General features: G+C 45.3%; 1 protein-coding gene across 3 annotated transcripts in view; it reads left to right on the top strand.

Moving 5' to 3' along the window:
- LOC308327325 (neuronal migration protein doublecortin-like) overlaps window positions 1–27,500 on the top strand; it is a 70,350-nt gene that overhangs the window by 23,365 nt on the left and 19,485 nt on the right. For all 3 annotated transcript variants that reach the window (XR_013965183.1, XM_080780660.1, XM_080780661.1), the window contains exon 5: window positions 25,925–26,027. Coding sequence is in view for 2 of the 3 variants with exons in the window: in XM_080780660.1 (XP_080636786.1) it covers window positions 25,925–26,027 (103 nt within the window). In the remaining variant the exon portion in view is untranslated. The remainder of the gene's footprint in view (window positions 1–25,924; window positions 26,028–27,500) is intronic.

The raw sequence follows: 27,500 nt of genomic DNA on the forward strand, positions 1-27,500 counted from the left end.
GAGAGATATCCACACACCCACTCTGCTATCAGGATATATTTTCACAGACAGACAGACAGACAGACAGGCAGTGACATACACAGCAAAGTCCTGTGTGTCAATTTAACTCTTTAGAAATCAGTTTGTACATAGAGACATAAAGCGTCCATCAGGAGGTTACATAACCCATTCTGACCTGAGATCAGATTCATACGAGGTTTCCACTGGACACACACTGGTCTGATTAACCCATTCTGACCTGAGATCAGATTCTAAAAATGTCAGTCGTTCTTCGATCTTTCAAAAATAGCAGACCTACAAGCTCGTAGCGCGCCACTCGGTGGCGCGCTATGAGCTTGTAGATCTGCTATTTTTCAGAGCTTAAGCTTCACCCACAGCTGTTGTTGTATGATAATGTGGGAGGGGTTCCCAGAATCATTTTATTTGTCATTTTCCTATGTACTTATGCATACAAGAGAACATGAAATATCGTTTCCCCTCATGCACCATTTACCCTCAGTTATTGGCAGTGCAACATAAAACATAGAGCCTATTTAAAAACACAAGCGAAAATCTAAAACCAAACATGGACAAACATTTAAAAAGGGTTAGGGTTATGATGTCACTAAACATGGTGTTATTTCGATTGGGCCTTTTTGACTCAAAGAAAGGCTTTAATTCAGCTTTCAGGAAGAAACCAAAAATACACAGGGAAGACATATTCATTTTGAACATTATAATCACAACTAGGGGTCTACTAGAGAAATGTTAACTCCATAGACACATAAAAAGTACAAACATAACGGCACTCCATCTTTTAAGCTCAGCTGTGTGCTATACAGTCCACTGCAGTGGCCTGCATGCCTGTATGCATGTAATCATTACATTCGTCAGCACACATTGCATTGTAATGTATATAGTTCAATCCACTGCACTCAGTGACCTGCCTGCCTGCATGCATGCATGTATGGATCTGTAATGTATGTAACGACGGCCATTGTCTGGCCCTGCAGTGTCTTTCTCAGGGCTTTGAGGGCATGTCCCGCCCTGCCCTGCTCATAGCAGTCAGTGTATTGTCTGTGGGAGGAGTGACTGTTCTGGGTCGCCTTGGTCATTGTTGTGATGTAGACTCTGCATCGCCTTTAGTCGTGCAATAAGTTGGACGAGCTCCGATGTTTTCAGTCTCTGTTGTTTGATCACTGCCGCCTGGCTGCACCTCTATCTTAGACATGTCGTTATCTGGCGAGGACTGTCACAAGAAGGCTATATGTGACTCACACTGGAATTACAAATCAGGTTTTTGCATGGCCTTTCAAACTTGCCAGATCAAGCCTTTTCTTTGATTGATTGATTGATTGATTGATTGATTGAATGAATACATCAGTCAGAAATGTAAACGACACGTGGTACAGTGACTATATACAGTCAGACATTAAGGCTTATGTAATGTATATATAGCATTTTATGCTTATATGTCGAAGTGTCCTTGGGCAAGACTCCAGTGAGTCGGTTGGTGTGAGCTCCCCACCATTGGTGTGTGAATGTGTGAAGTGAGGACGCTGGCGTCGACTGTTCGCCGCTTCACCTCCCAATGTATGAATGAATGAACCGTTGTAAAGCGCTTTGAGCACTTGGAAAAGCGCTATAAAAATGCAATTCATTCATTATTATAATGTATTCAATACATCAACATATAGCATAACGAATGAACACAATACAATACACATTTCAAACCACAAACACTAAATGTATAAAAGAAATGGAGGAACATTAAATGTAGGCACCTCCCCTTGTGGTCTCCTGAGTCCCGATAGATTGTCTGGACAGCATACGGTATCAATAGGGTAGTCTGGACAGCATACGGTATCAATAGGGTAGTCTGGACAGCGTACGGTATCAATAGGGTATAGTCTGGACAGCATACGGTATCAATAGGGTAGTCTGGACAGCATACGGTATCAATAGGGTAGTCTGGACAGCATACGGTATCAATAGGGTAGTCTGGACAGCGTACGGTATCAATAGGGTATAGTCTGGACAGCATACGGTATCAATAGGGTAGTCTGGACAGCATACGGTATCAATACGGTAGTCTGGACAGCGTACGGTATCAATACGGTAGTCTGGACAGCGTACGGTTTCAAATTGTAAATTGAATCACATTCCTTGTTCAGACTGCATGAAACCAGATCAGATTTGGGGCTGGATTTGTTTGGGGCTGCCAGTCTGAGCAAGCTCAGGCCAAATAGTATTTTTTTCCCCCCCCCTTTGTGTTAAGCGAAAGCAGCAGATCTATAGCTGAGTGATTAGGACGCGTACCTCCTGGGTTCTCCATGCCGGTCAGCGAGTCCCTAGCAGGGGGAGTGGGTTTACCCAGGCTATAGCGAGTCCCCGGGTCGTTTGTCAGCCGGCCAGACCATTTTGCTACAATACACGTCACTCCCCTGCTCTTTGTCTATACATTTTCTTTTCTGTCTATCGGAATAAAGCATATGAAAATGACAAAGAAAAAAGCAGATCTACAAGCCCAGAGAACATGTCATGATGTGAGCTCGTTAGATTGGCTATTTTATTAGTCCTATGATACAGTGAACACCCTTTATGTCTGTGTGCTGGTTAAAAACATATATCGAACCAATGAAAAGTATATAAACCTTCTGACAAAACCAGCTAACTCCATTGGACCCTCAAACTGTCTGCTATATAAGGCAGCTAACTCCACCACCTCTCCAACTTTCATGCACGTACAGTACCTGACAATATATAAAGTCACAATACCAACTTTGATGAAGCAGTATTGCATTGTTTTCTTCATTTTCTGAAAAATGAACATTTTGGAGTTCTGCCCGGCGACAGCAGAGATACAGGGGCTTAGTGTAAGTGGTTCAGAAGTATATACTACGTCAGGCTCATGCTCCCTCCTGTGCTGTGTGATTTCCTACTCACACCCCCACCCCCCCACCCCTCTCAAAACGTGAAAAGGGGTTGTAGACTTGCCTAATCCGCTGTTTTTAAAAAGAGCTGGCCTCATTTCTTTAACACCGGGGAGTCCCCTGTATATAGTATGCTCCCCAGCGAAGGTCAATCGACCCGTGGAGACGAGAGAGAGAGGAGGGGGGGGTGGGGGGGGGACGACGCGTGCTGACCTGACCTCGGCCATTACGCTATAGCGCCGTGTGACTGTGACTGACGTCTAGACTAGAGACGCCGCTGCTCTGGAAGCTCGTTGACGCTGGAATCAGAGCGCATCATCCACGTGTTCATTTGTTTAACCCACTCTTGGCGGGAACCCCTTTTGGTGTCAGCAATTATGTCATGCTTTATACTATAGCTATTGAAAAACAGCAGATCTACAAGCTCATAGCGCGCCACCGAGTGGCGCGCTACGAGCTTGTAGGTCTGCTGTTTTTGAAAAATCGAAGAACGACTGACATAGAAAACATAGCTTTTTCAGAAAACTGTCAGGATGTTAGACGACATTTTTTAGAATCTGATCTCAGCCCAAAATGGGTTAATTTGTTTAAGAACACCACGCCTTTCTTTGTCGTATATGTAACAAAGAAAACCGATACGCTAATGAGGGTAAAAAAAAAAAGAAGAAATGTCCTGCGCAACCTTGACCACTCCCTGGTGTGCCTCGTTCACTGTTCCATAGGCTGTTTTTAAACCAGTAACGAGCCTGAGGGCCCATTCTACAAATCGTCTATGTCGGGCGTGGAAAAACCTCATATGAACCGAAACTGGTTTACTTTTCAGGATTTCAAATTAAAAAAGCATCAAAGGTATATCGGAATGCGCCACGTCGCGTTTCGAGCTAGTAGATCTGCTGCTTTTGATGCTTTGTGTGTGACACTGTACACCGATGTACAGTATAGTGTGATAAAACAGGACGTTTAATTTTAAAGTTAAAATACGGAGGTTTCTGCCCCGACGATATGCAACGATATATACCTTCTAAATCCTAAAAGGATTTTTCTGAAAAACTTGTGTATATATATATATTGTAGTTAACATCTGACACAGTCGCTTTCCCGGACTGAATGGGTGTTAACCTATTTTGGGGCGGGAACCCCTTTTCGCGTTAGCATCATGTTATGCTTTATAGCTATTGAAAAATAGCAGATCTACAAGCTCATAGCGCGCCACCGAGTGGCGCGCTAAGAGCTTGTAGGTCTGCTAATTTTTGAAAAATCGAAGAACGACTGACATAGAAACACGGCTTTTTCAGAAAACTGTCAGGATGTAGAAGACATTTATAGAATCTGATCTCAGGTCAGAATGGGTGTTAAACCGTACAGAATTCAGGACACACGCTGCAGGAGGAGTCCCAGTGTGGATCCACTATACGCTGCAGAGGGAAGGAGGAATGGAGGAATGGTGCCGCCGTGCCACGTGTAGTGTGGAAGGAGAGGGAGCTCTTTGTTTGCCTGTAGCCGGTGTTTTCCAACCTGTGGCCCGCGGCCCACCGCTGTGGCCGTCAGCATATACTGCAAGTGGGTCCCCAAATCATTGGCAAACCACAACCATTTGATTGCTAATATTATAACATATTGATATAATACAAATAATAGTAGTTTTCACTGTGATGATACCTGTATACATATAGGAACGTATAGGAACGCATACTATAGTTCCATTAATCCAAGCTGTGACACAATCGATTGATTGATCGTTAAAAAATCCTTAAAAACAAGTCTCTGGGGGGTGCTGCCGACGTCCGAGTGGTTGCGACGCGTACCGCACGGTGTCTGACTGACAGCGAGGCCCCGGGTTCGATTCCCGAGGCTGGCGGACCCTTTATGCGTGTCACTCCCCGACTCTCTCTCCCTGTTTCCTCTCTTCACTGCATGTGGACTACCAAAAAAGGCACAAAAAGAGCCCCCAAAAACCTTTAAAAAAATAAAAAATAAAGTTGGTCTGAAAACTGTACAAAGACCACCTCATCGACATTTCCAAGTGGGCCCTGGTCCGGAAAATAGGTTGTGAACCTCTGGCCTATATATACTTTCATCTGTTCTATACTGGCAGCTCTAACAAAGACGTGTACTGAAATGAAGACAACTGCAGTATCAGCAACATACTGTAACTGTACTACACTACAGTCTCACAGTGTGAGCGGACATGAAATGTACCTCCGCGTTGCAGCATGACGAATGAATGAGCTCTGTTTTACTGTAACATGAACTGTATTCTGTCCGTTTGATATAACATTAAGATTAATCACATTCAACCCGCAGCACCAACGGGAACGTCATCATAGATACAAATTGTACTCGATCTACACGAGCTCATGCAGGTCACGCGATGCGATGACCGCGTGAGCTTGTAGATCAGATATACCTTCGCTGTTCCTACGTTAACTCCACAAAGTAATACAGGGCTCTGGTATAGTTGACGGTAATTTAAGCAGAACGGACGACACTGATTTCACGAGAGGCAGAACTGGCCTTTTTTTCCCCTCCTGTATCCATAAATGGCATTTGGTGGAAGGAAGCCTCACATTATCAATGGGGTCAGATAGCAGTGGTGGTGTTGGCGGGAGGGTGCGAGGGGGCCGCGCTTAATGACTCTCATGGCTGGCCCACTTATGTGGCGTAGTGGGCGGGGCATGTGCGAAGACAAGACTGCGTGTGCGTGTGTGTGTGTGTGTGCGTGTGCGTGTGTGTGTGTGTGTGTGTGTGCGCCCAGCCTGTAAAATTGCTTCTTGCGAGATCGGCCAAAACGATCAGAGCCAGCGGAGCGATCAGCAGCAACGAGGGATGCTCGACTGCTTTAACCCAATAAGACCTGATTCTACGAATGTTTGGCCTAATATGAGTTAACCAATTTATATCTACCGGTAAGTTCGATTCTACAAAGGTCTTCTAAATCATGACAGTTTTCAGAAAAACCTATGTTTCTATGTCAGTGGTTCAATGTCAAGGATCCCCAGAACTATATGTAATTGGCCGCAGACCCCCATCTGAAAATATGTAGTTCCCCCGCGATACGAGCTTGTAAATCTGCTACTTTTTCAACAGCTAAAGTATATAAGCTAATGCTTAAAGTGGTTAAAAGGTGACACAGCATGCGTCTTATTAAGGTCAGTCGTCCTCTGCAGCCACTGACAGAGCAGTGTCTCCATGTCTGTGGTGGATTAACAGTGATGTCCAGACCCACTGCGAGGCCGCCCGGCCCGGCTGCACAGCTCATCTGGGTGGAGGATTATACTTCAAGAGACGGACTTTCCTCTTCGGAGGCAAAAGCGCTTAGCCTAGTAGGCTAGACATGAACCAAAATGAACCTTATTAGCTATCGTATCGTATTCTGGGGGAAACATACGGACAGATGTTTTGGTATAGAGGGGGGGGAAAGGATATAACTCTGAGGCCCATTTTCCACCGGTTGGTTCCCAATGGGAACCGGTTCAGTTCTTTTCCACCGGTTGGTTCCCAATGGGAACCGGTTCAGTTCTTTTTGGTTCTTAGTCCATGAGCCAGCTAGAGCTGCAAAATTGGAATGTTAATTATGAATTGAGTGTGCAAAACCATACATATATTAGATTGTTATCACCATAAAACTTCCCCAATTGATTACTTACACGAAGACAACGATTTATTGTATTACAAATTTTACATTTCCAAACATGCAAACGATGCATTATGTAGGAAAATATGCAAAATAATAGCAAATATGAAAAAGCTACTACTACTCTGGAAGGGTTATCGTGTATTAATTAACTTGTATTGATCCTGTAAACAATTTAATATAGGTCTAGTTTTTTCCACCAATTTAGGAGCTCTGGCTCATGGACTAAGAACCAAAAAAAGAACCAACCGGTGGAAAAGGGGGTCTGACAGACTCGGGTCAATGGAGTATATATAAGGTAGTGATGCCTGAAGCTCATATACAGTATTCACAATATATTTTTCTCAGACCAAGCAAGGATTGCGTCTTGTTCTTCAATTTTTCAAAAAATTCAAAAAACTATGGGCTATAACCCATCGTTTTTTCCGCAATTTCCGCAATTTTTCAAAAAATTCTAAATACGATGGGCTATAACCCATCCTTTTTTCCGCAATTTTACATAATTCCTCCGCAACACTCCGCAATTTTTCCGCAATTTTTCAACGCGTGAAGGCTTGCAAGATGCTCTCTCTCTCTCTCTCTCTCTCCTTTTCTTCCACGTGCTTAATCAGTAGACCAAACAACTGCAGTGATATTGCAGGCAGGCAGCTGTGGGGTGGAGCAGACAGACCAACATGTGCGTGTGTGTGCGTGTGCGTGTGTGTGTGCGTGTGTGCGTGTGCGTGTGTGTGTGTGTGTGTGTGAGTGTGTGTGAGTGTGTACAGCTGTTGCTCAGCTCCTAAACCTCTTTGATATGGTGAAAAGACATGCATGCTCTTCGTCATGTGGGGATAAAATCCCATTAATAATATCAATTATGATGACATGAAGACTGAGGGCCTGTGGGCGGTTGTATAATCTGTACAGTTTATAACAAATATGTTGCGTGTGAGCGATTGAAGGGGACGTGTTCTGTCTGTGTTTGTTCCTCGAAGCCTTTGTTTTTGTATTTATTAATGATATCAATATTATGACATAAAGACTGGGGGCCGGCCTATGGGGCGGTTGGGGAGATAGGGGGGGGGGGGGGGGCTATATCTCGGCCAATTTTTCCAAATATTTTGCGGGTGTATTAGCGATTCGTGTCGTATTAACCCATTTAGACCTGAGGACGATTCTACATAATTATGCCTTCTAATTCCTGACAGTTTTCTGAAAACCCTACAGTATATGTTTCTATGTCAGTCGATGTCAAGGATCCCCAGAAAATTATATGTAATTGGCCGCCGACCCCCATCTGAAAATAAGTTGTTCCAGGGAAAGATTTGAGTTGAAAAACATTCGCTCTGAAAGAATATATATCCAAAGATTATATTTAAAAAATAGCAGATCTACAAGCTCATATATATAGCGTGGCACTCGGTAAATGCTAAAAACACCAAAAGGGGCTGAATGAATTAATAATGGTCGCTATAAAATCATCGTGCATGTCTGGATCCTACACCAGTTCCTGCATATCAGGACGAGAGCGGATGCTCTCAAAACATGAAACGGATCTTAATGGCTGCTCCCTGAGGTCTGGGACGGCTGGCCCGGATCGCTTACGGTCTAGTGCCATGTCTTTTAGACACACACGCTTTCAGCGTGGATCCTGCTGGGTTTTTTTTTTCGTTGTGGAGGGAAATGGTGTTCTTAGTAGGTATAGAGATCGATAATACCTCACACCGCGCTGTAGAGGATCACGTATTGTATGAGCCAGACTCATTTACATTCCCATTTTCATATTTTTTTGAGTATTCAAATGACTGTGTGAGTGGAGGAGTGCTTTGGTGGTTTGAGCCTCAGATATCTGCTTTCAGTGATGGCATCTCCCTCGCACACACGCACACACACACACAAGCACAAAGTAGCATAGGCGGTTCCTTGCCATACATTTTTAATGACAATTTCCTTTCCCCCCAAAGTGGTTTCTAATAATCAGCAGCATATGGTGTCCATATCCCTTGCCAGCGCATATTGTTTCTGGGCAAATCATCTAGTGTAAATATGTGCATAGATCGTGTATGAAGGGAAGGCAATGGTTTCATTCACAAATACCCAAACCACCACCCAGACCGTCTCAAATCAAACCACTATTTGGTGACCGTCTCAAATCAAACCACTATTTGGTGACCGTCTCAAATCAAACCACTATTTGGTGACCGTCTCAAATCAAACCACTATTTGGTGACCGTCTCAAATCAAACCACTATTTGGTGACCGTCTCAAATCAAACCACTATTTGGTGACCGTCTCAAATCAAACCACTATTTGGTGACCGTCTCAAATCAAACCACTATTTGGTGACCGTCTCAAATCAAACCACTATTTGGTGACCGTCTCAAATCAAACCACTATTTGGTGACCGTCTCAAATCAAACCACTATTTGGTGACCGTCTCAAATCAAACCACTATTTGGTGACCGTCTCAAACCAAACCACTATTTGGTGACCGTCTCAAATCAAACCACTATTTGGTGACCGTCTCAAATCAAACCTCTATTTGGTGCATTTTTGTGCAGGGACATAATATCTCTGCATGTTTTGTGCATGAGCAAATGTTATGCCCTATTTTGGGTGTAATTTATGAGAAAACCTTTAAAAGAAAAAGCAGATCTACAAGCTCAGAACACATTGCACATTGAACATGTCGGTACAGTTGAAAGATATCCCCACAAAGAAATGACATCTTCCAAAAATGTCAAAACATTTAAAAAAAACAGGCTTCTAAAATGTGTCAGGAATAGCTAAAACATGCTAATTGCCAGCTCACAACGAGCTGTTCGTTGTAAGACATACATACTGTATATAGGCGGGGCTCATAAAAGATGGTTAATTCCTGCACTCAGTCTCAGGACCCCCACTCTGTGTGTGTGTGTGTGTGTGTGTGTGTGTGTGTGTGTGTGTGTGTGTGTCATGTCATTGGTTGTGTCATCCTAGACCAGGGTCACCGTGATATATAGAGAGCTCTGCTGTGTGTGTGTGTGTGTGTGTGTGTGTGTGTGTGTGTGTGTGTGTGTGTGTGTGTGCGTGCGTGTGCGTGCGTGTGCACCCGTCGACCCCAGCGTGTGTGTGGGTGTGTCTAAGATAGAGAGAGAGAGAAGCAGAAATGCTTGCCTGCGTTATCGGGGGTCTCTTTGTGTGTGTGTGTGTGTGTGTGTGTGTGTGTGTGTGTGTGTGTGTGTGTGTGTTGGGGCGGGGGTCTGCAGTGCATGCGCGTGTGCGTGCGTGCGTGCGTGTGTTAGGGGGGAGGGGGGGGTGTGCCTCTGCAGTGCCATGCAGCTGCTGCGTTGCGTGGAGGTGGTGGAGGTGATATTGATGCAGTGTACCACGCCCACTACCCCCCCCCCCCCCCTCACCCCCCCTCCTCCTATATAGAACCCATTCCACAGCCATCACTTCTTCTGCTGCTGCTGCTGGGAGTGGTTGCTATGGAAACCACATCCCTGGCAACAAAGAGCAGCCCAGCTGGTGTGGACCGGTCGCTCTGTCAGTCAACACATCCTGTGGCGACACACGCGTGCGCGTGTGTGTGTGTGTGTGTGTGTGTGTGTGTGTGTGTGTGTGTGTGTGCGTGTGCGTGCGTGCGTGTACCCGACTACACGTACATACATGTGCACCCATGCCTGCGTGCGTGTGTGTGTACGCATTGCACATACTGTACATGTGTGCGTGCATGCTGCAGTCAACATGAGGTTTGTCTGTGTGTGTGTGTGCGTGCATGCGTACGTGCACTGCACATGCGAGCATGTGTGGATGATATGTGTGGATATGACAGTTAAAGTCTGCCGAATCAACCCGGGATTTTGTAGTTTGCGTATGTGTGCATGTGTGTACGTGTGTGTGTGTGTGTGTGCAAGCAGGAGACAGGATGCAGGAAGACGGGGAGATAGTATAGGTGACACTTCAGTGAATTAAAGAGATAAAACACCTTGTTTTCAGACGATCACAGCCCCCCCCCTCCCTCCCCCCCTTCCCCTCCTCTGGTATAGTTCTTGTCAGACGGTGTCGGGGGAAGTGAAAGACAAATGACGCCCATTTTCTCCTCAAAATGCCGGTTGCTTTTCATCCCGGTGGAGGAGAAGGGCGGGGCGGGGTGCATAGGAGGGGTGGGGGGGGGAGACTGGAATCAAGAGGCAAAGCGCTCCGTTCTTCTTTGCAACCAAATTACGGTCATTTTGTAGTCACCGAAGGGGAGGCTAAGGGTGTTAACCCATTATGACCTGAGATCAGATTCATACGAGGTTTCCACTGGACACACACACTGGTCTGATGAACCCATTCTGACCTGAGATCAGATTTTAAAAAAGTCAATCGTTCTTCGATTTTTCAAAAAATAGCAGACCTACAAGCTCGTACCGCGCCACTCGGTGGCGCGCTACGAGCTTGTAGATCTGCTATTTTTCAATAGCTAAAGCACGACACGATGCCAACACCAAAACGGGTTCCCGTTCAGAATGGGTTAATTATTCCCCCCTTCTTGTGTGTAAAATACGAGACAATGTGGTGGGATTGCTGCGAAATTGTATACTGTCTGTATGCTAGCTGACTGGAAGCTGAGGGAGTTTTAGTCAATTAAATTGTATACTGTCTGTATGCTAGCTGGCTGGCTGGAAGGTGAGGGAGTTTTAGTTAATTAAACCAGCAGCCATTTTGTGTTCATTGCTTTTTGATAGAGGTGGCTGCAGGGTAATTACTGTCTGATCTGATCTGACGCAGTACAGTATGTCTTGGTTGTATGTCATCAAATGTTGCGATGGATTGGACGCCCGCTGGCCTAGTGGTCCAGGCGCATGCCACATAATATCTATAGGCTCTGGCCTGACAGCAGGTCGCGTGTTCGAGTCCCGTTCATGACGACCTTTGCTGCATGTCTCTCCCCTTCTCTCTCTCTCTCTCTCTCTCTCTCTCTCTCTGTCTTCACTGTAACCATCAACAAAGGCACAAAAGCCAAAAACAACATGTTGCGATGGATTGAATATCAAGGACCCCAATGGAAACCGTAGTGCTTTCTTTGGGTTACAAAATCCTCTTTGGCAGACCTTGAATTGAACTGCGCTTTCCTGTGCTTTTTTCCCCCCCTGCCAAACCGTTCATAAAGTATTCTCGTTATTCCGACGTTATACTCACCCTAACCAGTAACCCCTAACCACAACCGCACGCGACAAACTACTCTATCAGACAGAAATGTAAAACAGCAACGGGGGAGAAGTGAGTACGGGTACTTCCTTCACACTGGATGATACCATGACATTGCTGCAGGAGGAGGCATAGGCAGTCTGTAAAGGTGTTAACTATAGGAAACATTATCACAAAAGACACACAAGGAGAAATCAAGTTCATGACTGTATTAGCAATACGTCAGCAAGTCTGCATAGAGACAGCAAGCAAATTAAGCGGGGCTGTTGCGTTTTTTTTTTTTTTTTTTTTGGTAGTTTTTGCCGAGAACAAAAGATTCCCGTTGCCGTTTCAGAAGTGGCCTCCTCGCCGCTGCCTGTCGCCGAGGACTGACTGAATTAGAGCAAGCCGTTCAGAAGCTGCTTTTATCCAGCTTTTGGTGACGGCCTGAACGGCTCTTTGAGCAGCCAGAGGAGTGTAAGCCCAGCCTCCGAGTTTATCAGCGCTGCGCCGTGCAGGCAGGAGACCGTCGGCATGGCAACGCGCTACACACTGCTGCGTTTCTGTCTGTGACAATGGATGCCCCAATACGCTGAGTGGGCTCTTTTCTTACCTTTCTCCCTCTCTCTCTCTCTCTCTCTCTCTCTCTCTCTCTGACTCTCTCTCTCTCTGACTCTCTCTCTCCATCTCTCTCTCTCTCTCTCCCTCTCTCTCTCCCTCTACCTCTCTCTCTATAATATACCCCGGCAACACCATTCACTGCAGACAGACTTCGCACTTGTGCACAGACACAGACAGAGACACACGCACGCACACGCACGCACACACACACACACACACACACACACACACACACACACACACGTAATCAGGAAGCATGCCATGCGCAAGCACCTGCACACTCACTTTGTCCCCGTCGTGTGGAAATCTAGTATGTCCCAAACGGTTTGTTCTCAGGAATTCAGAACGACGTGTTCCAAATGGAGCTCTGAATAATACCATCTTTGCTGACATTTATATAAAACACTGTTACGGCGCGGCGGTGGCTCAGGGGCAGAGTGGCTGGATGGCATAACTGCAAGGTTGCCAGCTGGAACCCTGTGGGCTCCCCCAGAGTTAGTGTCGAGGTGTCCTTGAGCAAGACACTGAACCTAGTCTAAATGCTCCATATATGTTTTGCAGACCATGCGTTAGGAGTGATAGGGTGTTGCTACTTTGGTGTAAATCAAAGTAAGGCATTGATTTACAAAAAGAATAAACCATGAATGTGAAAAACCCGGAGATACGAGGTGTCTGTATACCCGACGACAGATACGAGGTGTCTGTATACCCGACGACAGATACGAGGTGTCTGTATACCCGACGACAGATACGAGGTGTCTGTAAGCCCGACGACAGCTAAACGACTTGCTGACGGAAATCTATGCGGACATAATCGAGCTGCCAGAGAGCGGCGTGGCTCACATGATGAAGCATATCCTTCAACGGATCGTCCGTCTGCCTGCCTGCCTGCCTGCCTGCCTGCCTGCCTGCCTGCCTGCCTGTGCCTGTCTGTCTGTCTGCCTGCCTGCCTGCCTGCCTGTCTGTCTGTCTGTCTGTGCCTGTCTGTCTGTCTGTCTGCCTGCCCGTCTGTCTGTCTGCCTGTCTGTCCGTCCGTGGGGTTTTGCATCCTAGTCTCTGTGACCTTCCTGCTCCAACAGGATGTAATAATAATATGCAAACCACATCAACAAGTGGAGCTTTTGGTGACCTGAGGCTTTAATAAGCCTTAACAAGGTCACATCAGTCCACCAAAGGCCTTCCTTATTTCCGTAGCCTGTGTGTGTGCGTGTGCGTGTGCGTGTGCGTGTGTGTGTGTGTGTGTGTGTGCGTGTGTGTGTGTGCGTGTGTGTGTGCGGTGTTGGGGGAGGGGAGCGTTAGACACCAGCTGGGGTCCATGACAGTGCACTTCTCTCTGTGTGACGGACTCATCTGTGGAGCGAATGTGACCGGTGACCTCCTCCAGCGCACAGACGTGACGATGATCTATGTATACAGTACACACTGGTATACTGTACATATATACACGTCCATTTGGTTCCATTTGTACTGTATGTATATATATACACACACTCTGGGTTGAATTAACACAGAGGATAATTCTGTTATATCACGTTTAATGTAATACGGTGCAAAGCTATATATATACGTGCAATGACGCATGCAATTTACAGTTTACAATTTAGGCATTTGGCAGACGCTCTTAATCCAGAGTGATTTACAGTAAGCAAGAACAACACCTGGCAATACATCAAATTCATCAAAATAGTCATCATGAATCGATCATATACGTTGCCAGCTAAGAACCTAACAGTGGAATATCTATAGAATTACTGTAAAGACCTTAATGTCCAAGTGAATAGAAAATACACAAATAAAAAGTATGTCCTGACATCACAGGGTTAAGGTCTTTTCTGTTTCTGGAAAGGGCTTTTCAAAAAGCTGTCGTGTATAGTGCGTGGCGTGCGGGGGAAACTTGTGCATTCACCTATAGCTGCCATGGGACAGGCATGGCACAGTGTGGGCTGTGACATTTACGTTGCAATTCCGTTATTATCCCATTCTGAACGGGAACCCATTTTGGTGTTAGCATCATGTTATGCTTTAGTTATTGAAAAATAGCAGATCTACAAGCTCATAGCGCGCCACCGAGTGGCGCGCTACGAGCTTGTAGGTCTGCTATTTTTGAAAAATCGAAGAACGACTGACATTTTTAGAATCTGATCTCAGGTCAGAATGGGTTAATCAGACCAGTGTGTGTCCAGTGGAAACCTCGTATGAATCTGATCTCAGGTCAGAATGGGTTAAAGATTCCATATATCCAGATGGTACTGTATAGATGCTGTATATACTATATAGTGTGCAGGCTATAACAGTTGTGTGGAGAGGTTGACTATCAGCGCGGATCATGGGAACGCCGTGTGGGAGGTTCAAGGTTGTCTTTGATCTCTCGGAGCAGTACAGGGACGTGCACACATAGACATCAAAAAGGGGGCTTCAGCCCCTGCCCCTTTTACCCGTCTGTAAAACGACTGCCCTTTTACCCGTCTGTAAAACGACTGCCCTCTCCCCCAGACCATGAATGCAGCGTTTACTACAAGGTGAGAGAAATGCACACGCCGTACCGGATAGGCTCCTGAACTTGGAATGCAGAATTTTGCGTTGAACAAATTTGTTTAGAAAGTGTTGGGTTGCGCACTGAAAATACAAGATCTACAAGCTCTCTGTGAGCTTGTATAGATCTGCTATTTTCGCTATTTTTGTCCAAAAGTGCCCTCTTACGGGATTTGCACGTCCCTGTCTCGGAGGACAAGACTGCGTAGTGTACGTTGGGCAGTCACTGCTCAATACAGTCACTGCTCAATGTATGTACGGGCGGTGACACGATTTCCCCTCGTGGGATCAGTGAAGGTCTGAAAATCGATTTTTCTGTCTGTCTGCCTGTCTGTCTAAGATGACACCAATCTGTGTCAAACTTCATACATTCACTGTCCTCTCCACCACACGCCCCCTTTAACCCATTCTGACCTGAGATCAGATTCTAAAAATGACAGTTTTCTGAAAAAACTATGTTTCTATGTCAGTGGTTCTTCGATTCTTCAAAAATAGCAGACCTACAAGCTCGTAGCGCGCCACTCGGTGGCGCGCTATGAGCTTGTAGATCTGCTATTTTTAAATAGCTAAAGCATAACGTAATGCTAACACCGAAATGGCTTTAAAAGCATTAAGCCGGCTGTGCTAATTAATTTGCACCTGCTTTTTTTTTTAGAGGCGGAGAAGTTATACCACGTAAAACTGGCCCTCGTGAATTGCATTAGCGTTAGAGAATCCTGCAGCGGAATGCCGTAATCATACACTTTGTACACTAACAGTATATGCTCCATAACTAAGTCATCTGTTTGATCCTCACTTACAGTAAACGCATCTGCCATGGCACACAAAGCATGCTGCGTGAGAATAGCCTCGCATTGCCAAGCGATCAGATACTGTACTCGTACTGTCAAGACTTTGGACATCTCCTCAGAGTTTGTTTACTTACTTACTTACTTACTTACTCTATAGTTGTTTCCACACAGTTTTAGAAATCAGTTCCTAGTTAAGCGAAGAGTTTAGATACTGATTTGTGAGTCTAATTAATCTATGCATTAACATTGCTTTGGTTTGGATTACACAAACACACCCAGAGCACATTCAGCACACTATAGCGTTGAACTGCAACAAATAAAAGCTGATCTACAAGCTGACAACGCGACGTTTTGTCAGCTTGTAGATCTGCTATTTCCCTGCATATCAATCAGGCTCATGAAGGGGGGATCAAAGACTCATGGTATAGGGGGCAGGGGGGGTGGGGGGCAGGGTCACGATCAGATAAAGAAAGGTCATTGATTGTACAAATAGTCATTAAAGGGTTAAGCTGGAATCTATTGGAGGACACACAGGCCCTCCAGTTGTTTGCGTTTAGACTTATTGGACGTTGGGCTGCAGATTGGATTCTTTTCCTGGTTGACGCTCATAGATTGAGCTGTTATCACTGACACCATAATGTAGGCCCAGGACAGGAGCAAACCGCAGCCTATTGCTTTGTAATTGGCCAGTGCGCTCAGTGCCTGTTATCCAAACGTACCCATGGTTTTAGTTCAGGTGTTAAAATTAAATTAACACTAAAATATGGCATATTCTTTTCACAACTGCACATCAAAGTTCACATAAACTGCAGCAGTGTTTTATGCAGAGGCCTTGCCATCGATTTAGGTTAGTAGTTAGTAGTGAGACTGCATGGAGTGATTTAGGTTAGTAGTTAGTAGTGAGACTGCATGGAGTGATTTAGGTTAGTAGTTAGTAGTGAGGCTGCATGGAGTGATTTAGGTTAGTAGTTAGTAGTGAGACTGCATGGAGTGATTTAGGTTAGTAGTTAGTAGTGAGGCTGCATGGAGTGATTTAGGTTAGTAGTTAGTAGTGAGACTGCATGGAGTGATTTAGGTTAGTAGTTAGTAGTGAGACTGCATGGAGTGATTTAGGTTAGTAGTTAGTAGTGAGGCTGCATGGAGTGATTTAGGTTAGTAGTTAGTAGTGAGACTGCATGGAGTGATTTAGGTTAGTAGTTAGTAGTGAGGCTGCATGGAGTGATTTAGGTTAGTAGTTAGTAGTGAGGCTGCATGGAGTGATTTAGGTTAGTATAGTTAGTAGTGAAACTGCATGGAGTGATTTAGGTTAGTAGTTAGTAGTGAGACTGCATGGAGTGATTTAGGTTAGTAGTTAGTAGTGAAACGGAGTGAGAGGCATTGAGTGCAGTGAGTGGGAGTTTCCCCATGGGCCTGTGGGAGTCCAGTAGAACTCTGAAGTCTGAATCACCAGCAACAATCCTTTGTTTGTCCAGCAGGCTACATTCACTCTCACAATTTTATTTCATACTCTGTAAAATAATGACTGCTAGTTTAAGTCTGAGAGAGAGTGTGTATAGGCTACAAAATGTTACATACAGTAATACGCAAGTGATGTTTGTTTTAGGTTTAAACAACATATTTATATGTATATCCTGACCTTGAACATTCATTTTCTGATTACCTCGGTGCTAGAGAGACATGCATGCGGGACACCCCTGTTACCGTTACAGCACAGTACAGTACAGTACAGTACAGTACAGTACAGTGCAGTACAGTACAGTACAGTACAGTACAGTACAGTACAGTACAGTACAGCACCACTCACTTCAGACAGGTCTGATCTTTTAAATTATATTCATATATACTCTCTAAGTTAGAAGTTAATACATTAGCAGATAGTTGTGTCCTGTGTAGTAACACTAGAATGGATCAAATGTAAAACATTATAAATGTGTTCATAGTATGGATATATATCTCATGTCTCTGCTTTATAGGGTATGTTTTTATAGTGTGTACTCATTCCCCTTCCTACTCATACTCAGTGAAATCCAGAGTGTTAATCATCTCCCGGAGGGTGTAGAGGAGAGACTACTTTAACACTGGTTTTGGTGGTCTGCAGTATACTCTGCACCATGACAGCGTTCCACTGCTCTGGTATACTGTATGTGTGGAAGTGTAAGCGGATAAGATGAATGTAAATTGCTCTCGAGGGAGCTGGCCGCCCGATGTTAGATGTTTTTAAGTGTGCCTCTCGTCTGCTATAGCAGATTATTTTGCCTCGAGTCTTAGCCTCGTCTTTAGAAACACGTCTCAGTAAATACTTTAAAGGTTTTAGACCTGCGAGGAGGATTATATGGCTCACTTCAGAAACAAATCTTTTTGTTTGTTTGTTTGTCTGTTCCCCCCCCCTACAAACCACTGCAGACACTAACAAACCCTCCGGGCCCTACAAGATACAGTCTTAAACTGATCACTTGCTTACGTTGTGTTTCTGCTCAGGGACCTCCAAGGCCCTGATTAAGTTCTTCTTTTAATTATTTAGTCCCAGTTTAACAAAGAAAGCCATACGTTTAATGTCTGAACTGAGAGTGTGAGACCTTAATGTCTGTCTACGGCTCATGCGAGACGCAGTCCCTCCCCACAAAGGGGATGAATAACCGTATTAATTCAGCTTCACCCAGCTGACGGCTGCTCAGGTCGGCCATATGGAGCGCGAGCTCGGACGGGAACAGTTAGGGGTCATGAGTGTCTTGCTCATGGGCCCTGCCTCGACACACATATACAGTGTACGGCTGGGAATCGAACCTGGGACCTCGTCCTGGTTGATGATTCTCATGCGACCTCTTTATACGCATTCAGCTGCTATATGAGCTCCGGGAAATACTACTTGTCAAACATTGTGTCTCAGTGTCATGGAGGCCGAGCACCTCCAACCACTGCAGATACGAAGCAGGTACAGATGTGTCGTGTGAGAACGTCACATGTCCTTCCATTAGCAAATCAGTAGATTATCATTGCATTAAACAGAACAGTTCAGTAGATTGTCAGAGCATTGAACAGAACAGTTCAGTAGATTGTCAGAGCATTGCCAAGGTGTTACATGTTAATTCAATTCAGATTCCCTGACTAGATAGAGTTCCTCTGACACTTCCTCTGCTGGACACTACTATAAAGCAGTAGAATTAGCAAGGATAATAATCAGTGAATGAAACCAGCAGGGAAAACATACATTTTCAGAAAACCTGCAGGAATGGATCAGGAAAGTGTGAAGCGTTGGAATGGCACATTATGTACTAGTATCTCTAAAATAACGTTGCATTCATTACAATAAGGATTCCTGATTCCAGCTTTAAAATGAAAGGGAAGTGTTATATACATGGACTCATTAGGACAATACAAAACTTTGCAGACCGTAAAAGAGCAAAGGATTTGTGAGGCCCGGCTGTTTGAAGAAAACGACTCTCTGTCCTTGGCTGGCTCGGAGTTTAGAAGAGGTTGCTTATTGGGCAACGAATGGCTTTGATCTCTATCTGCACCGACTGTTGTTACAAGATACCAAATCACAAACCCAGCGTCGTCGCGCTGGCAAGTATATCTGCAGCGAAGCATGCTGTAGTGTAGTGGCTTCCCATTGGCTGGCTTAGATAATATGCACAGTTCATGTGAATTCCACTGGAATTTACCGCCTTCATCACCGTTTGAAATATCACGAGACAAAAATTGTCTGAAGACCATCTGGTCTGCTATAATAACAAGTCAGACTAATTCATATTAATAACTGCGAGTTATTGTCGAAAGCCCCCCTGACTCCGTTTATGACGGCGTGTTTATGATGTGTCATACATACCCGTAAAGCATGTGACCGTTTTCAGTCCAAACGTCGACACGTCAACATCCCTACAAGCACGATAAGGAGGCTGGGAGGTGCACGGGCACCTCTCTGGTTTAAAAGCTCCAATGCATAACTTTTATGTACAGGCCTCAGTTTGAACCCGACCCCGCATGGCCTCTCCCACCAGAGAGAACATATACAGTACATTTGCGCCCGCTAATACTGTACACTATAGCCCGTGGCGCGCGCTTGGCCCCGGGGAAGAGACTGTGCTCATGTGCTTCAGGCAGCACTACTAGCCAGTATATGTCCTACCAGACACTATGCAGGGTCTAGTAATGACTCAGTGGAAGTGTAGAGAGACCTCCAACCATGCACTGCTGAAGGTCACGTGACCTTTTATTCATTCAGGCAACTTTAGTAATGCAAACTAAAGATTTTTCAAAAGATTTCCCCCCCCCCACTCATTTATTTTCTGTTTTCTCACCTAAGCATTTTGACCCCAGGACGGAGGTCCATAAAGATTGGATGAATTCCATAAAAGGCTAACAGTGGGAGAATGGAAGGATGGAAGGAATGTGTTTTCATTGCTGTGTGTAAAAAGGAGATCTTAGAAGTAGTTTATGGGCCTTAATGCCTTAATGCTCTCTCTGTACTGTTAGAGTGACTTCATACAGACAAAGAAAAACAAGCCATAAGTCGCTATAATACACAGACATGGCAACACCACGCTGGGCAAGATCTACTGTAGAGTAAGACCCACGCTGTAAAGTGTATAAACGGAAGTGAAGACATACGCTGTAGAGTGTATCAACGGAAGACCTACTGTAGAGTAAGACCTACGCTGTAAAGTGTATTAACGGAAGTGAAGACCTATACGCTGTAGAGTGTATCAACGGAAGTGCTGGATGCTGGCAGAAGTATACCGCTCAAGGAAATGACGCTTTACAAATCTTTACAAAGTGTTGTGATTGGTGGAAAAATATCGTATCCGGGGGAAATACATCTGACGGATGTTCCCACCCGACACTTCCGCATGTTGTGACCAGGCTTTTCTCTTCTATACACTCTCTGTCTTAGGTTGTGACCAGGCTTTTCTCTTCTATACACTCTCTGTCTTAGGTTGTGACCAGGCTTTTCTCTTCTATACACTCTCTGTCTTAGGTTGTGACCAGGCTTTTCTCTTCTATACACTCTCTGTCTTAGGTTGTGACCAGGCTTTTCTCTTCTTTACACTCTTCACTCACACCTTTCGATCTAGCATACAACATTGATGCATGTTAGATGTATATGCATGCTAGATGTAAACAAAGGGTAAGTGTCAATGCATTTCCAATGGAAGTCACATGGTTTGACACAACATTTCTGTTGTACGGCTTTCGGCTGTGTTTGACTGCCCCCCTCCCCCTCATACAACACAAATGCTGTGTCAAACCATGTGACTACCATTGGAAATGAATTGCGAGCTTGCATCAGTCAACAAGTCTCATGCATCAGCTATACATCAATCTGTTGTGAAGGTCTGAGTCAGGCCTAAGGCTGTGGCAACACTGGTGTTGTTGTTGGGGAAGTTGTGGAGCCGGCGTCACATGGTTCTGTGAGTGACAGCTGGTGAGGAACAGATTAGGGACAGGCTTGATGAGGCGGAGGGTGATGGACACCTGGAGACAGTCTGTCTGTTTAAAGGGTGCACGCACACACACACACACACACACACACACACACACACACACACACACACACACACACACACACACACACACACACACACACACACACACACACACACACACACACACACACACACACACACACACACACACACACACACACACACACACACTGCTGTCGGGCAGAAACCTCTTACTGTATCTCCACATTCTAACTTGTTGTGTTTGTTTTGCTTAAATGAACGCCCTACTTAAGTTCTACAGTATCACACAAATGCATCAACAATAGCTCTATACATCTCTACAAGCTCTAAATGTAGTGCGAAGCGATGTGCTTTGAGCTTGTAGATCTGCTACTTTTGTCGCTGTTGGAATTTGAATCGTGAAACATTCCCCCCCGCCAGAGACGATATATTCATAATAATATTCATTAAATATATGCATAAAATTCATAATATATGCAGACAAACTCTGTGCTTCTGTGATCTTATTGTGCACATTAAACATGTACAGCAGCATGTACAGCATGTACACTATAGTGTACATTGTAGTGTACAATGTACACTATATAGTGTAGCAGTTGAAATGATAAATGGGTTTAATACCGTCTGAGCTGAGAGACTCACTGCATCCCTAGAGCTTAGATGAACATCATCAGTCTAATGTCATATCGTTTTATCATATTATCACGTTGTAATTAGTCATGCATTCATGTTTTCACCAGGTTAATGTTGCAGCTGGTAAAGGATTTTAATGACTTTTAAGTGCTGCTGGGCAGCTTAGCGGTCTATGCTAATGCTTCATCGTTTATCAGTTCATCTCTATTCGTTATAAGTTAGTGTAGTTTAGGTTTTGGCATAGTTTTACTGAGGTTACGTTTAGGAATAAGGTTAGGTTTAGGCATTTAGTTGTTGGGGCGAGCATTTTTGCTATTCAAGTGCGTATAGGGGAGGAATGAATTGGCATATTGATGACTAAATTGTGCGATATATAAAAGGGTTGTAAAAAAAAAGCACACCCTTTGTAGCCACACTGGCTGCCCTGGTGTCACTGCTGTCAGCTCCCTTCCTCCTGGCTTTATGACCAGGGAGGAGAGAGAGAGAGTGAGAGACAGAGAGAGAGTGAGACAGAGAGAGAGAGACAGACAGAGAGAGAGAGAGACAGGGAGAGAGACAGAGAGAGAGAGAGACAGAGACAGAGCGAGAGAGAGTGAGAGACAGAGAGAGACAGAGACAGAGAGAGAGACAGAGAGAGACAGAGAGAGAGAGAGACAGAGAGAGACAGAGACAGAGAGAGAGAGAGACAGAGAGAGACAGAGAGAGAGAGAGACAGGGAGAGAGAGAGGGTACAGCTGTTAGGCTGTGTAGATATAGATGCCAGGCCGGTGATTCAGCCCTGCACATTTAGACAGCGTCTTCCTCTCCCCATGCATAGCAGGAGACGACACAACCATCAGGGTGCAGCTGCTGCTCGGGGCGGGGGTGAGGTGGGGTGGGGTGGGGTGGGGTGGCGTGGGGTTGGGTGGGGTGGTGGGGGGGTGGGGTGCGATGCGGCAGGGGTTTTCTCCCGAATTATCTGCAGCTCATATAGCTTGGATGTGTGCCACAAAAGAAGGCCACGCTCTGCCGCGTGTTTCCCCCAGTATGGAGGTCGAATGGGCTACAGACTGCTGGTCTGGGCCAGCGTCCGGGCCCGCTAAATGATAGTTTGGAACCAAATGAACCCTTATGAAGCCACAGATATCTATCCAGTGTGTCATGTGTCTTATTATAGCGTCCATATGTTTTTAAAGCTTATACTGTAGATCAGGTTGACTGTACAGTAACTCTCCACAATCATGCATGCATTGACATAAATGGTGCATTTATACCATTCATCCAAGGCGCTTTACATAGATTGTGCTTTACACACACACACACACACACACACACACACACACACACACACACACACACACACACACACACACACACACACACACACACACACACACACACACACACACACACACACACACACACACACGCAATTAGGGGTTCAGAGTCTTGCTCAAGGACACCCCGGGGTCGAACTGGCAACCCTGTGGTTACCATCAGGCCACTCTATACCCCTGAGCCACCTGAAATGTGATAAATTAGCCATCACAGTTCTTAGTACAGTGCAAGCACATAATAGCATAAAAACCGAGCTTTATTAGCCCGATATGCAGCTCTCCACGGAGAACCAGAACCACATCTCTTTGTCTGCAGGCTATTATAAGAAGCCTGAGCATGATCCACGCTATTGGACAGCTCCGCGGAGAGGGGGTGTGGCCGGAGACATCTGTGTCCACTAAGTGGGTCATTATTGTGCCAACAGCTGCTGTAGAGAGGAAAGACCCTGTAGTGGACACACACACTCTGAACTATATGAACCATCTGTAGAGAGGAAAGACCCTGTAGTGGACACACACACTCTGAACTATATGAACCATCTGTAGAGAGGAAAGACCCTGTAGTGGACACATACTCTGAACTATATGAATCATCTGTAGAGAGGAAAGACCCTGTAGTGGACACATACTCTGAACTATATGAATCATCTGTAGAGAGGAAAGACCCTTTAGTGGACACATACTCTGAACTATATGAATCATCTGTAGAGAGGAAAGACCCTGTAGTGGACACACACTCTGAACTATTATGAATCATCTATATAGAGGAAAGACCCTGTAGTGGACACACACTCTGAACTATATGAAGCATCTGTAGAGAGGAAAGACCCTGTAGTGGACACACACTCTGAACTATATGAATCATCTGTAGAGAGGAAAGACCCTGTAGTGGACACACACTCTGAACTATATGAACCATCTATAGAGAGGAAAGACCCTGTAGTGGACACACACTCTGAACTATATGAATCATCTGTAGAGAGGAAAGACCCTGTAGTGGACACACACTCTGAACTATATGAATCATCTGTAGAGAGGAAAGACCCTGTAGTGGACACACACTCTGAACTATATGAACCATCTATACTATAGATGGTTCATATAGTTCAGAGTGTGTGTCCACTACAGGGTCTTTCCTCTCTATAGATTCTATAGAGAGGAAAGACCCTGTAGTGGACACACACTCTGAACTATATGAATCATCTGTAGAGAGGAAAGACCCTGTAGTGGACACACACTCTGAACTATATATGAATCATCTGTAGAGAGGAAAGACCCTGTAGTGGGGACACACTCTGAACTATATATGAATCATCTGTAGAGAGGAAAGACCCTGTAGTGGACACACACACTCTGAACTATATGAACCATCTGTAGAGAGGAAAGACCCTGTAGTGGACACACACTCTGAACTCTGAAGAAGCATCTAGACTCAGAGTATAGATGCAGTCGTTCCTAAACTTTTTAGCCCGTGGCCCAAAAGAGAGATTTCGATGTCTCCCAAACCCAGGACCCAAACTAGTGAAAATAGCAGATCTACAAGATCACAACGTGTCGCTTCGCGCCTCGTTGTGAGCTTGTAGATCGGCTATTTTCACTAATGGCACGTAGCCTGCGGAGTTATAGTTCAGTCAGTCATACTCGAGGGAGTTCATGCCGTGCTCAAAGGCACATACTATACTCAAGGGGTTAACATGCTGTGGGTTAACATTACTATGTGGGTGTATTCAGTGTGTGCAAGACCCACATGTCATTCGCTGATGCGGCAGTCAGCTGACCAATTGGGCGGGCTACTTATAAGCTCACTAGACTGCATGCTCTTCCTGCCTTCCTTCTGCTTATGGTTCCTGGTTGTTGTTATGTGATGTTTGCTCCCACCGCCACCACCCCAGCACCACCGCTCTGCTATTTATGCTCCCCATGGGGGTTTTATTGTATATCTATCTCCCTGCTCTTAATGTTTTACGTTGGTGCTTAATTGTGCCGAGCAGCCAGGGAGAAAGTCCAGCAGAGCCGAACGCCAAAAAAAACATGTGTGTGTGGAGAAGCAGCTTTCAGCATGCTAAAGGCGAGCTGCTAACGTGTCAAGTGTAACACATATCTGACCTAGAAAGCTTCACGCAGGCTTTGTTTGCAGGACAACCGGCGCAACGCTGCACAACTCCAGGTGTCAATTCTACTCAGTCCACCTTCACACTTCACTGGACACGGTGGAGTGTGTGCAGTGGAGCCCTCATTTTGACCTGTGTTCAATAGCAGCGCAAAGTAACTAATTAGTTGAAAGTACACTGACAGGAAATGGGGAGAGAGATAGGGGGGGGGGGGGAGACACGCGGCAAAGGCCGTCGGGATCGGGAGTCGAACCCGCAGCACGCTGTCAGGCTGGCTCAGCAGCCTATAGGTGAGCCCGGACGGTTGAGCTATAACCGTCCGGGCCGTAACTAAGTATTTTACATACTTTATCATTCTATACTCCACTACATCTCAGAGGAAAATATTGTACTTTTTTTTAGTCCACCACAATTACTTACAAACACACATTATGCAATTAAAGAAAATAGCGGCCAGGAGAATGAGACTATAGCAGGACACTGCCAAAGACATCATAGGAGAGCTGCCTGCCAGCAAGCTATAGTGCTGTGGTAGCCTGTCAGGCTGGGCCAGGCTAGTGCTGTGGGAACCAACACACGGGCACCTGTCACGTGGGTACGTCCCACATTAACGTACGTGGATGTACCCAAGAAAAGACATGGGAAAGCACCAACGAACTGGCCAGATGTATGGAGAACTGGGATGGAAGCGACGATGGAGGGCTTATCTAAGGACGACTTAGAGAGAGAGATCATAAAAAAAAACCTAATTGTTGATTGATTGTCTCCTACAGGTGACCTGCCTGCAGGACTTCTTCGGGGAGGATGACGTCTTCATCGCGTGCGGGCCAGAGAAGTTCCGCTACGCCCAGGACGACTTCTCTCTGGATGACAACGGTAAGACCACCACCCTATAGGATCAAGCAAAGGAAAGTTACTATGTTTACCCAGGGTAACTGGACTAAGCTCAATAACTTGTTTACAGCCAGGCCCTGCTCATAGAACATTTCATGGTAGGGGTTCAATGCCTTGTCCAAAGGGCACTTCAGCGGTGGTCATTTTAACGTGCCGGTCCGGGGATACGAACTAGCGACCTTCCGATATCAAGACCGCTCCGCAAACCGTTCGGCCACCGCTGCCCCACCTGTTTCCCCAAGGAGTCCCCTTTGGGCTTAATGCCCAAACCTCAACGGTAACCAACACTACGTATTCATATCACAAAGCACAGATACATTAAGTAAACACTACCACTGCATCCATTGGTTTTGGCTTCTAAATCCTAACAGTTTTCTGTCAGTGGTGCTCAACGTTTTGCATGTAAAGGCCCCCCAGAATTATCTGTATTTGGCCGCGGACCCTCATCTGAAAATATGTTGTTCCAGGGACCCCCCCCCCCCCCCAGAGGGAAATATTTGAGTTAAAAACGTTCGCTTGTCAAAAATAGCAGAACTACAAGCTCGTAGCTTGAGCTATGAGCTTGTAGATCTGCTATTTTTCAACAGCTAAAGTATAACATAATGCTTCAAACACCGGGTTATACGCAGTAGAACTGTTAAACACTGACTCTGTTTGAGCAGAATGGAACAGAGCCTTCATTAGTATCCTCGGTAACAATGGAAGAAGGCCATGTTTCCAGCACGCCTGCCGTCCATATAGAGCCTATTAATGCTGATATCCAGATGAATGAAGCTGTAACAATCAGCCCAGTCTGGAAGCATCATGCTTTCTTTCCACTGCGTCTCTGTGTCTGTGTGTCTGTCTCTGTGTGTGTGTGTGTGTGTGTGTGTGTGTGTGTGTGTGTGTGTGTGTGTGTGTGTTGCCTGGCAACCGTTCTGCTGAATCTAAAAAGAAATACATTGCTTGACATTAGAATGAATATAGATTAATTATTCCTACTGTACAGTGTGTATACAGTGTAAAATCTGTTTTAACTCTGAGAGTTACAGGCCTGTAATATAAGGGTCCATCAGGTTCCTTTACGGGAACCCCTTTTGGTGCAGTTTTAAGCATTATGTTATACTTTAGCTATTGAAAAATAGCAGATCCACAAGCTCATATTGGCTGTCTGTCCGGCAGCCCGTTCCTAGTGGAAACGGATCGTTATGCCGTAACAGTTTCCACCTGACAGAGAAGATATATGTGAGAGAGAGAGAGAGAGAGAGAGAGAGAGAGAGAGAGAGAGAGAGAGAGACACACAGAGAGAGACACGTACTGGCCAGTGTAGAGAGATAGAGAGAGGGAGAGAGAGAGAGAGAGAGAGAGAGGTATAGGCAGATTAAAAAGGAGATTATATGAAGACAGAGAGTAGAGGGTCTGTCTGGGCTGGGGGGAGTCTTATCTGCAGTGAGCCGCAGGCGAGAAGAGCGTCCA

Source organism: Protomyctophum bolini, assembly GCF_963924005.1.
Source record: "Protomyctophum bolini genome assembly, chromosome: 13".
Classification (NCBI taxonomy): Eukaryota; Metazoa; Chordata; class Actinopteri; order Myctophiformes; family Myctophidae; genus Protomyctophum; species Protomyctophum bolini.